The sequence below is a fragment of the Vombatus ursinus genome, unplaced genomic scaffold (assembly GCF_900497805.2).
Source record: "Vombatus ursinus unplaced genomic scaffold, bare-nosed wombat genome assembly UNPS02014807.1, whole genome shotgun sequence".
NCBI lineage: Eukaryota > Metazoa > Chordata > Mammalia > Diprotodontia > Vombatidae > Vombatus > Vombatus ursinus.
Window position 1 is genome coordinate 54,561,178 of NW_020954585.1, and position 15,531 is coordinate 54,576,708.

The following is a 15,531-nucleotide window of genomic DNA, read 5'->3' on the forward strand; positions in this document are numbered from 1 at the left end:
AAAAGGGGGATGGGGGGAAGGGGGTAAGAAAAACAAAGAATTAAATCTAAGAGTGTGCTTTAGATCATCTTTTAGACCACTGGGGAATGGCTGAACAAACTGTGGTATATGAATATAAAGGAACATTATTCATCAGAAGAAATGATGAAAGAGACAATTTCAGAGAATCCTAGGAGTGTATAAACTGACACAGAATGAAAACAGCAGAATCAGAACAATATATATAAGGACAGTGACACTGTAAAGACAAACACCTTGCAGAAACTCAACTCTGATCAAAGCAATGACCAACCATGTCTTCAGAGGACCCACAATGAAGCACACTATTTATTTCTGACAGAGAGGTGATGGACACAAGGAGCAGAAAGATATATCCATTTTGGGGCATGGCCACTGTGTGGATTTGGTTTCCTTGACTATGCTCATTTGTTACAAGAGATTTTTATTCATTCTTTCTTTCCCTTGGTTAATTAGAGAGGGATAGGCTACCAACAGCATTGCCAAAAAAGAGGACCACTGAAACATTTTGCACAGAAAAGAACAGAAAGATGTTTAGGAGGAAGCACAGACAAACAGGATAGTTTTGAAAGCAATGTATTTGTTCAGTAGTTTCAGTTGTGTCTGACTTTTCATGACCCCATTTGGGGTTTTCTGGGCAAAGATATTGGAATGGTTTGTCATTTCCTTCTCCAGCTCATTTTACAGATGAGGAAACTGTGGCAAACAGGGTTAAGTGACTTGCCCAGTATCATACAGCTAGTAAGTGTCTGAGATCAAATTTGAACTCAGGTCTTCCTGACTTCAGGCCTGATGCTCTATCCATTGCACCACCTGTGTGAATGCATAAAATATGTTATATACTTCTAAAAAGTAAGTGGTATGAATATAGATTCACAGTTTCATAGAGAATCCAATTTTTGTATTGTTACATGTACAGAAATGCTTTTGTTGTTGTTTCGATTAAGAATAAAAAAAAATTGAAGAAAAAAGCAATTCTACACAAATCCAAAGTATTTTGTGGGACAGTATTGTATTATACATCATTTTCACTCTGAATTTGCAACACAGAACTACAAGAAAATTGTCATTTTTGAAGGATGTGGGCATAAACTGCTCTTCTTCCCACCACCAAGACAACCTCCAAACCAAACAACCCACCAAGAATTCAGACGTTTAAAGAGAGAGGGAAGTTCACATTTTAAAAATTCTTCATCTGGGTAACATCAAACAACAGATTCACCAAAGTGATTTTTTTTTTTCTTTATTTAGCTCTTTCGCCTCTTCCTGGACTGTGAAGTCAAAAGGACTTTAGTCAGTTTCTAAAGCCGGGGGCAATGCATTAAAGATGTCCCATTGATAAAGTAGGCCTCATTTTAACTTGTATCTTTTCCTCCTTTTCCTCAGGGTTTAAAAATATTAGGAAGTATTCAAGTCCCCCAGATGGTAACTCCTTGGTGGCCTCACCCAGTCTGTTTTTCAAAATCTGCTTCTTAATTTGATGGCTGTTCAACTTCCTTCTCTATTGCTTCTAGGCATCATATATTTCCAGGGTCTATCTTTTGCGAGTATTTATGGCCCTATCAGTGACAACCTGTCTCCTAAGACATATGCCCTTTAGGAAGGCTGTTTGTAAAAACAGAAATGAAACAAAGTTTAAACAGGTACCAAACAGGTGAGAGAATGCAATGAGATTCCTAAAATACAAAGTTCCAAGTTGGGCACAACAGGTCTTATAAATTCTATGGGAAGGTCTCACTTTGTCATGCTAATAGCAGAACAACTAGGTTTCACAGAAAAATTGCCTAAGGTCAGTCAGGAAATAGAGAAAAACAGCAGGAAAAAACATGCTTCTCAGTCTGAAAACAGCATATGATTAAAACAGGGAAAATGACATCTCATTCCAGTAAATCCTTTTGATTCTGACAGAATTGAAAGTCTGGAGGAAGTTCAGAGGTTAGTGTATATGTATGTATGTATGTTATGTGTGTGTGTTTATGTATGTCTATTACATATCTGTGCACATCCATAAACAATGGAGAAAAAATTATTTTCTAAAACTGGGTCACAATGGAGTGGGGAAATCATATCATTTTCTTCTCTAGACATTCAGCCATAAAGTAAGTATTTTTTCTTTTTTAATGAAAATTTAAATGTACAGAAAAAAGTTTATGGCAGCTTTTTTTTTTACATGCTTCTTTTGCAAAAGACTCCAAAATTAAAATTCCAATTTAATTTTGTCTTCACTCTTAGATACTAAAATAAATGGCAGTTGGAGGCTATATAAAATTCTATGTATACCCTAAGGCCACATCTTGAGTGACTCATTCCAAATGTTCTAAATTCTTTAATCTTTGCTAGTCAGTTTGAGTCATGTGTGCCTGAGGCTTGAAACTCAAGATCAGGAAAGATTTATAGAAGATAGTTCCTTTTCATTTGGAGAAATAATCATCTTTCTAGTAGTAAGCTTCATCTTGTCAAGAGGCAATGAAGGGAGTTCTCAATTAAACTCACCTTTTCACGAAGGCCTGCGGCACCTGAGACAGCCATGACTGTCACCAAAACTTCCATGAGCTGCAAACTTGATTCTTTGCAATCTTCCTGACCCACCTGGAGTAACGCTTGTACACAACAAAGCAACTGCTCCATATAATGGCTCTATAAAAAGTATGCAAGTAATAAAATTAGGCATTTAAAATCATATATGACAGCTTAGTTTAAATCATATGATCTTGTGTAAGTCAATCTGAGTATGATTCCTAGTCAGTAAAACAAGGGAATATTATATCAGTTGATAACATCCCTTTCCAGCTTAAAATCCTATGACTTTATGATTATCATCATCATCATCATCATCATCATTATTATACTGGTTCAATAAATGCTATTGATTGATTGAAGGACGATGTAGAGTAGTGGGGAAATAACTGCTGGACTAGGATTTGGGATGTCCTGATTCTACATTTCAGCTTTTTCACTAACTTTTTAGCTTTAGATAAATTGCTAAAGCTTATTAACGGCCAGTTTTTTCTTCCATAAAACAAGACCAGATAATATGAGCTTGCTCTAGAATGTCATTCTAAAATATTAATTAATTTCAAATTAAATAACAATTTAAAATAAATATTAATATTTAAAAATATTAAAATGCTTTAAGGTTCAAAAAGTGCTTTAAATATATGATTTCATTTGATTTGATCCTCCCAACAATGCTGTGAAGTAGGTGCTATAATATACCCAGATAAGGAAACTGAGGATGACAGAAGGTATATTTGCTGGAAGTCATGTGGCTAGTAAGTGTCTGATGCAGGATTCAGACGTAGGTCTTCTTGACTCTATATCTGACATTCTATCTACTATGTCACTTATCCGCCTTCAAAGTAACTATAATAATCATGGTAATTAAATTTAAAAATCCAGTAGGGCACAAAGTTATTTGCTTTTGCCCATTTCCCTCCACAAAAGCACGCAGCATTAAACAATAACAAATCAATGTTGACAGCCCACATCAAATTAGTGCTGTACACAGTAACAAGGCCAGGATCTGGATGGAACATCAACCCTAACCCACAAAGCATACCTGTGATGGAAAAGGGAATTTTGAGGCTTGCTATAGATTTGGATCTGAGATTACTAGACCTGGAAATGCTAAAGACCAGAGCTAAAATGTGTCCACATTATTGTTTTCTATTTTAAGTTTTATTTTCCCCTTTTTATTTGAATTATTATTTGCCCACATGTACTCTGCCTGATTTTCTTTCATATCACAATAATGCTTTTCAGGTCCTGACATAAGTAAAACTGTTTGGCTTACTTGAGTGGCTATCAAATTATAAATTAAGAGGAAATAAATACAGTTTTTAAAAAAGTAGATGCCATTGTTAGCTTTCGTTACATTACCTAATTACACATGCAAATTTAAGGGCTTATGAAATATACATACTCCACCTATTGTAATATATATACACACACAAACACGAATATATGTGAGCTTTCAACAGGTGAACGTCATCATTTGAAAATGAATCGATCCAAAAATATCTTTTGGGTGAAAATAATTATATATTTTTAAATAAAATTCTAATTTTTCCTAGTTGTAATAAGAAAGTTTTAATCAGTGAATTTTCAATGTCTTTCAAAAAAAATCACAGCAGGAATACCATTTTATTTGTGTACTGATTAAATGAGATATTTGAAATTGTCCAAGACTTGTACACTTGGAGTCTGTGTACAAAGGAGGAGATTTTAACAGTGTAGTAATGGTAAATGTGTCAAAAAAAAAAAAACCAAAAAAACCAAACCATTGTTTTCCTTAAGTTAAACTGGAATAAATGTTTATGTTATCACACAATTTCCTTATTTCACTTGCCTGTCCCTAAACAAACATATTTCAAAGAAAAGGATCAAGTTCCTTTCTTTCAGCTAAGCCCCAGGTGCAGGACTTGGCTCCACACCCCTGGGAAAGTGCCTTTTACCAAAACTTACACTTAGAGCCAACAATAAAGGAAGCCTCCATTTAAAGGGCCCTGACTGGGCCCTTCATTTAAAATGTACCTCTATGAATTACTAATGGTTTGTTTTTATATGTGAATTTTCTTTTCAGTTTTCTCTAAAAAGCTTTTCTTAACTTACATGAAATAAATTAACTTTCTGGTAGCTTTGTTTTCCTTAAAAAAAAAAAATCTCATTACAAAATGCTTGGGCCTTTGCTCCAGCTTTGAAACAGAATTGCTTTAGACCAAGCTATCGCAGGACATTTGAACAGTCTTGTTTTTTTTCTACGAAAAATGTTAAGTTTCATTTTAAATGGATCAGAAATTTATGTCCATATTTATAATACCCTATCTCCTTAATACTCTTTGGGGGTATTTGAGTGTCAAAAACATATTTACATAATTAAGTGATGAAATTAAAGTAGTTAAAAAAACTGCATGAATGAGGTGAATTTTTAGAAACGTGACTGTTAAGAAAAATGGTCTGGAAAATTTGTTTTTTAGTGGACAAACCATCAAAGCTGAAGATAGAACATGTTCTCTGACCTTGAAGATTATCATTTCTGATTAAGTGATGAAATTTTGGGCGGACCAACATGACATACAAAGTACATTTTTCCTGATTAAAAATTTTTAATGCAAGGCATTTTTTTGACACCTGTGAGACTTGTAAATTGTATACTTCCAGAACATTTTTAGAAAGGGCAAGAATTTGCAGTTCCCAAATGTAGACAAAAGAATTAAAAGAATTAAAAACAAACAAAAAGGGGCAGCTAGATGGCGCAGTGAATAGATAGAGCACTGGTCCTGGAGTCAGGAGGACCTGAGTTCAAAACCAGCTGCAGACACCTGACACTAGCTATGTGACCCTGGGAAAGTCACTTAACCCCAATTGTCTGGCAAAAAACAAACAAACAAAAAGACAACCCACAAACAATGGCAAAGTGAGATCATGTAATCTGCCTGAGCAGAACTTAGACTATGTTCAGGACAAGCTAAGAAAAGTTAAAAAATTAATGATTCATGTTATAACATTACATGACTGAAACAGATTATTTTCCATGTTTAACAAAAATCATTAAAATTGGGGCAGCTAGGTGGCACACTAGAAAGAGCACCGACCCTGAAGTCACTTAACCTCAATTGCCTTAAAAAAAAAAAATCATTAAAATGTACTCCAGTATTAACATTTCAGAAATTGAGACTGGTTAATAGATTTGATGGCCATTATGCAATGACAAAGTCAGTAAGAATTTATCTCTTAGTATGGTACCTTGCATTATTTAATGACTACTTTTTATCCCAGTAGTCAATCAACAAAGTCTCAAAACAACACTGAATTTCTAATCAGGCACAAATGCCAAATTCTTATGGCATATGACACAGTCTTAACATATAGTGGAAAAGCTGGCAAGTCGTTGTCTCAATTGACGAGGCCAAGGCATATTATAAAACTGATCCTATGAATAGATTTTCAGATATTAAGTGTATTATACTTTAACAAAAACAAAGCAATTTTTTCAACAGAAAGCAACTAAAAATTACCAGTTTAGGTTATGATGCATTAACAACATAATTTAAAATTAAGCAAATTCACAATAACTAAATACAAATTTTATAAAAACTGGTTAATTTATCAGGCTTGTTCATTTTAAACACTTCATTAGGGTAGCATATTAATTTGGATAATGAAATAATGTAAAAGTGGTAGTTAATTGGTTAATTTGGAGTGACTAGGTATAGGCAAAGATTTGTTCTTAATCTTATAGTAGTGGTCCAAAATGGAATTTAGTTATGGCTATGGTGGTGTCTATGTAATTTTGAGTGTGCTTGGATTTTTGGTGTATAAGCTTCTTCATCTGTAGAATGTGAATAAGGAAGTAGAGTCTTAACTTTTTCATACAGATGTTAGGGAGATAAAGGAGTTGCTCCTTGAAGGCAGAGACTGTCTCATTTTTACCTCTGGATCCCAATGACAACTACAGTGACATAAACATGAGAAAGTACTTAATAAATATTTAATTAGCATGTTAATAATAAATCATGAATCACCCTCACCCAGTGCCTTATTGCAGAAATGTAGGTTGATCCTCAGATTTTGCAGGATATGTCAGCAGAACACAATGTCTGGAAGGTCCTACCAAGATAGTTACGGACTGTCATCTGAACGCTAGCTATAAGTGAGGAAGCTTCTCACTAGAAAGCTGGTTACCAGTTGAAGAGCTTTTTGGACACAGCAATTCATACAATGTGGACAGAATTCAATGTGAATCACAAAGATTTCTAGCAGGGACCTGAGGGGTCATTTAGTTCAAAACCCCCTTATTTCACAGATAAGGAGACTAAAGTCTTAGGGGTGTGAAAGATAATGCCCATAATAATACAGATAATAACTGAGTAACAGGATTCAAACCCATATTCTCTGATTTCAAATCTAGGCTTCTTTCACTTGTACCATACTGATTCTTATGAGAGAGATAGGATTAGATTTGCTGAAGACTATGCTGAGAAGAAATCAGTATAAAATTAGGATAGATGTTATACTGATAAAGTCATGGAACTTTCAATATATCAATAAGAGTAGCTCACATTTTAATAATACTTTATATTTTTTAAAAAAGCTTTCTCCATAACAATTCGGTGAGATGGGTGGTACAAGAATTATTATCCCCTTTAACAGATGCAGATGAGTTTTAGAGAAGTAAAACGATTTGTCTATGATCACTGGATGATACTTGTCAAACCTACAAATTCAAATCCAGACCTGACTCCAAATACATTATTTTTTCCAAGACACCACACTGTCTCTGGTGAAAAAGCACCCTAACGCCAATGAAAAGCTCACTAAAGCCAGAGAGAACTGATGGCCTGACACAGATCCAGTGTGAATGCTAAAATATTCCAATAATCATATTTATGTATTGACAAAATGCATAGCAATACCAAATGCTTCTCACCAAATGCTTAACTGACATTTTCCCATTTCCCACCATTTTGTGCATATGCTTACATCTTCAGATCCTTGACAAATCTGTGTCTGTGACAGGTAGCTGGCAAGGTTATTTAGATGAGGTTTAAGGGATTGTCTTGAACAGCCTCTAATAACTGCAGCCAGGACCATAAGGCAAGATGGACGAAGAGATTTTTTCAGTGCTGGCAAGATTAACTTCAGAAACACCTCAGGGTTGACAAATGTTCCAACCAACTCTGCTGATTTTATACACTGTAAGAGAAACCAAACATGTGAAAACTAAAACGATTATTTTGAAAACACAAAGAGCAAACAACTTATCCACATGTTTTCCTTTCCTGCTCTCGACTGACTTCTGTCTGCTTTAGTTCTGCACATTCGAAATGCTTTAGCAATTACCTTGTAGCCTTTTCCACTCATCAGGTATTGATAATAAGCACATATGCAAAAATCTTTTTGGCACGTAATTATAAAGCTGATAAGGCAAATAAGTTTTTCCTCCAGATCAGACAATTTTTATGAAAGAAGTTTAATTCATAGCAATAAAGTATATGTTTTAGGGTAGTATAAACCTAAACTATATGTCCTAGATTTAATATCTATTTCTATTCTCCTTCCTTCAACCTTCAAAGTAATATGTGAATGACTAGAAACATCTTATTTATATAATCATCCAATTTTTATTCTATCTTTATACCACTGTCAAGATAGCTTCTGAATTAGAATTCCAAATAAAACCTTCAGTAGCATGATGAAACACATGGCCTCTAGGTAAGCATAATTGAGATTAAAAAATAATAACCAGAAACTAGTCTTACAGTAGTTTTCTGCCATGCCATTTGGGAGGTCTCAATTCACTTGCTTCATATTCCCATTCTTTCAACTAGCAGAAAATGATGCAGATGGAACTTCTTTCCAAGTGGAAAAGAAAGTTGCATAACATAACAGTTAAAATCTATTACTTACTGAACACCAAAAGCATTCTCAGTCCTTTAGAAGAGAAATTAGACTGTTGGTCTAGAAAGAATAAATGAGACCAATACTCTTCAGCTAAAAAGCAGATAATTATACCAGAGAAGAAATAAAAATTTTCACAAAGAATAAATAATTCAGAAGATGGGTGGTCATCTACCAGATTTTTACAGGGGAAAAAAATATGTGTGGAGGTAAAAAAAATTACCTTAGAGAAACTTCACTATCGTGCCAGCAAAAAAGAAGGAAGAGCTCCACATTCCTCACAGAATCATCCAGGCCAAGCACACTAGCTGGGGGGTGTTCCTCAAGACTCTGTCCTGGTACCTCTTCCCTTCTCTCTATAATTTTCCTTGCCTCATCAGCTTCCATGAGTTTAACTCTTCATCTCTGTGCAGACAATCCTCAGATCTCTCTATCTACCCCTAGTCTTCCTCCCTGGTTCCATTCTTGCACCAATAAGTACCTAGTGGAAATTTCAAACTGGACATCCTTTAAACATCCCAAACTCTTCATGTCCAAAACAAAGCTCGTTATCTTTTCTTCCAAACCCATATTCTGAACTTCCCGATGACTATACAGGACACCACCACCCTTCTGGTCACCATGGTTCACAATTTTGGCGTTATTCTTGACTCTTCATTCTTACTTCACATATTCAATTAGTTTTCGAGTCTTGATGTGTTTGTCTCCAAATTTCTCTCATTTATCGTATCCTTTCTTCTCTACTCAGAACCATCACCCTAGTTTAGGCCTTTGTTCTCTCTCAAATGGACCATCTCACTGCAATAAGCCTTAGTTGCTCCCCTTCATTCATGCCCCTCTTCCCTCATGCCCCTCTTCCCTCTGCTCCATCCTCATATAGCTGCCAAAGGGATTTTCCTAATTGGAATTTAAAGTTCGCCACAGCCTGGCACCATCTTTCCTTTTCTGTCTTCTTACACATTACTCCATGTATTCGACCATCTAGTCACAATGGCTTACTTGTTACTCACCTATGTCGCTCTATCTTCCTTTGCACTAGATGTTCCCCAAGTTTGAAATGTTCTTACTGCACGCTGAAATCCCCTATTTCCTTCAAGACTCAGCTTCAGGCCTTACTTTTACATGAGGCTTTTCCTGTTCCCCTCCTGTTAGCACCTTCCCCTCCTCCAAGGTTACCCTGCACTTGCTTTATGTGTTTTACATCCCTATGGATGTGTTCTGTACATGCCTACATAGGCACATGCTGTTTCCACTGCTAGAATATAAGTTGCTTGAGGCTACAAACTGGTCTGCTTTTGTTTTTTAATCCCTACCTCCTAGCCCAGCACTGGGTATATAGTAAGCCCTTAATAAATACACTAAGATAATCAAACCCATGGGAGCCGATGAGGTTACCAACAGAAAGAGTGGAGCGACAGAAAAGGGCCTAAGAAAAACACAAAACAAAAAAGAGAAAAGAAAAGGGCCTAAGATAATGCCTCACAGAACACCCATAGTTAGGAGACATGATATGGATAATAAAACAGGAAGGAAAAATGAGGAGTGGTTAGACAGATAGGAGGAAAATCAAGAGAGTTATATGAAAAACCAAAGAGAAGGCAGAGCCAAGATGGCACAATAGTAGGAAATAGTATAGCTGCGCTTATTTCCACAAAATTCCTCCAAACAGACCTAGAGAATGCATCAGACTGAATCCTGATGTGAAAATCCAGAAAAAGTTACATTTTTCCAGATCAGATCAGCAAAGATCTTTGGACACTAGAGATGGAGTCGGACAAGGAGCAAACTGGTGTGGGGAGCACTCCGGTGCCCAGGCAGAGGCTGTACAAACAGGAGCCATGTGTAGACCCCTACCATGGCACCACCAGACCCATAATGGGATACTGCAGTGGATATAGTGGCCACCTAGCAGTTTTGTTGCCCACTAACCAGTTCCCAGTCAAAGATGGAGGGAGGATTGAGAAGGGGACCCAGTAGTAAAGAAATGGAAATTGAAGGGCTGTCTACCAATTGGGAAATGGCTAAAGAAGTTGTAGTATGTGATTGTGATGGAATATTGTTGTACTATAAGAAATAATGAGCAGGATGGTTTCAGGAAAATCTGGGAAGACTTATATGAACGGATACAAAGTGAAATTAGCAGAACCAAGAAAACATTGTACATGGTAACAGCAACATTGGAATGACAATCAAATGTGAAAAACAAAACTACTCTGATCAATAAATACAATGATCTACAACAATTCTAAAGGAACCATGATAAAAAATGCTATTTCCAGAGAACTGATGAACTCTGAATGAAGATTGAAGCATATTTTTTTCACTTTATAGTTTTTGTTTATTGTTTATTTATTTATTTATTTGCAGCATGGCTAATCTGGAAATGTTTTGCATTACTTCACATGTATGATTGATATCACATTGCTTGTCTTCTCAATGGGTAGGGGGAAGGCAGGAGGGAGAGAGAGAATTTGGAACTAAAAACATTCTTTTAAATGAAATGAATGAATGAATAAATAGATAGGAGACTTGGGCACGGGATGATGTTCCTGGGTAGAGAGGCCATGGACTATGTACTGAGAAAGAAGGAAGTTCTGAAACAGGCACAAGGGTATGGCTCAGATCCTAGAAGCAGAGCAGAATCTCTGTTCTAAGATCTAGCCCAGCCTGCAGAGGAATAACCAGGGTAGAAATCTCAGACCCAAGGGAAGCTGTCCCTCTCTAAAACAACATAGCTTTCAGCTGATTGGTAGAGGTAGAGGCCAGCAGCAATAATATAATATTGCTCAGACCAAACTCCAGGCTAAGATCAGAGGGGCAGCAGACTTTGTTCTGAATCAGACTACTTCGGGAGCACTGAAATCCTGCAGGTCCCTAGTCTGTCCCTGAGATCCTGGAATAACACAACACTCAATAAATAGCTCAAAAAAGGCAGCAACAGAACCAGCCCAAACCCTCCCTCCAGAAGTTTGGCACAGCCCAGCTCTAACATGAAGTCTAAAGTCAGGAAGTAAGATGGAAGAAGCAAACAAAAAAAGAATTCCACTACAAAGAGCTATTATGGTGACAAGGAAGCTCAAGACACAAATCCATAGAAGAATGACTCCAAAACTTCTACAAGCAAAACTTCAGGAAAAACACAGCTTGAGCACAAACTCAACTAGAATTCTTGGAGAATATAAAGCAAGATATAACAAAATGTTTTTATACATGGAATGAGAGCACGTGAGTTAATAAAACTGGAAAAGAAATGAGAACTATGGAAGAAAGAATTGAAAAGAGAATTAACAACTTGGTACAAACAAGAAGCATAAAAACTTACTCAAGCAAAAAACTCTCTGAAAATCAAAATGAACCAAATGACTACATGACATAACAAGAAACATTAAAAACAAAGACAATGTAAGATATATCACAGCAAAAACAAACGACCTGGAAAAAAGATCAAGGAGAAAAAATTAAGAATCACTGGACTATCTGAACATCAAGACAAAAAAAAAAGGGTTTAGATATTATATTTCTAGAAACCTTGAAAGAAAACTGCACAAATCTTTTAGAACCAGAGGGCAAAGTGGAAATAAAAAGAATATAATAATCATCTCCTGAAAGAACTCCAAAATGAAAACTTCCAGGAACCAAAATCCAGAACTTTTAGGTCAGCAAGTAGCCAGTACAGCAAGTACTGTACAGCAAGTAGCCAGAAAGAAGAAATTCAAATATTGAGATAGCAGCCATTACTCTCACGGAGTGGAGAACTTGGAAAACTACATTCCAGAAGGCAAATGATACATACTTACCAGTAAGAACAACTTACTCAGCACAACTAAGTATATAGATGGATTTTTAATAAAATACAGGTCTTCCTAAGCATTCCTCATAAAAACATCAGAGCTGCAGAGAAACTTGGAAATAGAATAGAAAGGGGAGAAATGGGGGAGAGGGATTTAGAGGGAGGAAATTAAGGGAAGAATTAGTTCTAAGGAAAACAAACCAATTAAGAATATACAAAAATATTTATAACTCTTTTTGAGGTCACAAAGAAAGGAAATCTGAGGTGTCCATCAACTGCGAATAGATGAACAAGTCATGTGATTGAACAGTACTCTGCAGTAAGAAATGATGAAGGAGGATTCTGAGAATTTGGGAAGCCTTGTATGAACTGATGCAGACTGCTGTGAACATCACCAGAAGAAAAATTTATATAATGACAACAGGGTAAAAGAAAAAAACTTTAAAAGAATTAGGAACTCTTATCAGCGTAATGACCAACCATTATTCCAGAGGACTAATGATAAAACATGCAACCTGTTGCTTCTTGATAGAGAGGTGAAAGAATCAAGAGAGAAGAATGAGACAAATTCTTTTGGACATGGTCAATGGGGAAATTTGTTTTGACTAAATGTGTTTATAATGGGTTTTGTTTTTCTTTTCTTCTCAATTTGGGGTGGGGGAGGTAGGAGTATAAGAAGGTGGTTTTTTGCTGAATGAAAAATAAAAGTGTCAAATGAAGCTGAGAGGTCAAGATGGATGAAGATTGAGAAAAGATGATTTGATTTGGAGATTAAAATTTAACTTTGGAAAGAGCAGTTTCAGTTGAATGAGGAGTTCAAAAGCCAAATTGTAAAGGTTTGAGGAATGAATGAAACGACAAGAAATAATATGACTTCAGGGGTTTGGATGAAAAAAAGAAAGAAAGATAAGAATGATAGTCTGAAAGAACTGGTAGGGTCTAGGGAAGGTGATTTTTTTTCTTTTCAAGATTAGGAGACCTGGGCATGTTTAAAGGTAATAGGAAAAGAACAAATAGGGAGAGGTCAAGTATTAGAGTGGATGGAAGAGGATAATTGATAAGGCAATCTATTGGAATATGGAATCAAAAGTACATGTAGAGTGATTGGCCTTGTTAAGGTGGTCCACTGTATTATCACAGACTGGATAAAAGGGGGGGGGATGTCAAGGGATTATGAGATGAAGAGAAGGGGAGGAGAGGAAGCCCAAGACAAATAGATTCAATTTTCTTGGCAGAGTAAGAGGCAAGGCTCTCAGCTGAGAGTGTCCCAAAGGTAGAAGTGTAGAAGCCTTGAGGACCGCCTTTAAGAGCCTTATTTCCCATTATTCCCCTTCTTGTACTTTTCATGCCAGTTAAACAATACTTCTGTCTTCTTTAAAGTTGGCAGGCCATTTGCTGCCTTCATGCCTTTGTAGACTGTACTCATTTCTACCTTTCTTAATCCTTTTTCTCCTTCATGGTTTGGCTCAGGTACCCTATCCTCTATTGCAAATCTCAATTTAATATTCTCTCCTTCCTCAAATTTTCCTTAAGTACCTTGTCTGGTTCTCTACCTTGACCACATCATATCATATTTTATGTTATTATTTATGTACATGTTATATCCCTTACTCCAAATGGGTACATGACTTAGACATAAAGGGCAACATAAGAAATTTGAAGAGAAAGGAAGAAATTGCCTATCAGATATATGAACAGGGGAAGAGTTCATGATCAAACAAGGGACACAGAGGATCATGGAAGGTAAAATGGTCAATTTTAATTGCATAAAATTAAAAAGCTTTTTGAAAATATATTTTATATCCCTTCTACTAGACTGTAAGTTTCTTGAGGGAAAGGAATGTATAATTTTTTTCATCTTTGCATCCTTAGCATAGTGCCTACACTTAGTAGACACTTAATAAATTTGCTGAATTAAGGATATCAGTTAAAATCAAATAATTTTAGATGTATGAAAAGTTATTTTAATTACAGATCAATCTACATATTAATACTATGCTTCATGCGATGTAGGAAGGCTATAGGGCACAGTGGCTAGAAGGCTAGCTATAGAGTCAAGAAGACCCAGTTTTGAATCTTGCCTCTGACACATACTACATGCTTGAACATGAGTACACCAATTAACATCTCAATGCTCTAGAAAACCCTTTAAAATGTTAAGTTACAAGACAAATTGTTGAACTGTACTAACAGAGGGAATTTCTACAAAAGGGAGTTTACTCCATCTATGAAATGACAGATCTAGACTACTTCCCTAACTCTCACCACCAAATTAATGAGATTATATTCCATTTAAAAGTTTTCTCTTGGGGCAGCTAGATGGTGCAGTGGATAGAGCACCGGCCCTGGATTTGGGAGGACCTGAGTTCAAATTCGGTCTCACACTTGACACTTACTAGCTGTGTGACCCTGGGCAAGTCACTTAATCCCAATTGCCTCACCAAAAAAAAAAAATAAATAAAGCATACTACAAGTTAAAAAGTGAAATTAACCAGAAAGGGGCATACAATTACAATCATTATTTTTATTAAACACAAAACTTGTTGCTTCAACAGACTTAAATTTAGTGATTGTGAGACAAGATATATTTTCTAAACTATCTGTAATGCTTCAATTAGATAGCATTTAAGATTAAAGTACTAAAATACACTTTTAAAGTGGGCTGCCACATGCTTTCTTTACAAAAGAAGTCTTCAGATATAATTTACTCAAATAGTACCTGTAGCTTGCTAATGTGGCTACTCATTTACCTAGTACAGATTGCAAGGTTTCTCTGACTTCCCACTCTGAGCCCTTCTTGCCTATGTTTTCCAAAAATTCCCCATATGTTATCTATCTACTCAACATTTTGAAGACCGTCCTCTAAGTCAGGGGTTCTTAACCTGGAGTCTATGAACTTATTTAAAAACACAGACAGACAGACACACACACACACACACACACACGTACTTTGAGAACTATATTTCAATACTATTGGTTTTCTTGGTAATCTCCAGTCTTTTATTTTATTCATTTATAAATATTATTCTGAGATGGGGTCCATAGTCTTTAGCAGACTGCCACAGTGGTCCATGATATAAAATAAGGTTAAGAATCCTCATTCTAGGTTGTTTACCAGTCCAGGGTTAGCAAGACAGTACTTGAGTTGCCTACTGACCATCCCTCACTCTTGCTTCACAACTAGTCCAAATTCTTTCTGATACATTTTCTTAATGACAAAACTGCAGTCTATTTATACCTACCATCCTTCTCTCTTACCATCATCAACAATTCTGATTTTTTGAAGATTATGGTGTTATATGATGAAAATCTAATATATAATT

At 35.9% G+C, this 15,531-nt stretch overlaps 1 protein-coding gene across 1 annotated transcript in view; it reads right to left on the bottom strand.

The window, feature by feature from the left end:
• Positions 1-15,531, bottom strand: part of LOC114051896 (dynein assembly factor 5, axonemal-like) — a 71,767-nt gene that overhangs the window by 28,851 nt on the left and 27,385 nt on the right. Inside the window, exons 6-7 of the mRNA XM_027874282.1 lie at positions 7,501-7,713; positions 2,512-2,655 (exon numbers count right to left, since the gene is read on the bottom strand). Coding sequence (XP_027730083.1) covers positions 2,512-2,655; positions 7,501-7,713 — 357 coding nt within the window. The remainder of the gene's footprint in view (positions 1-2,511; positions 2,656-7,500; positions 7,714-15,531) is intronic.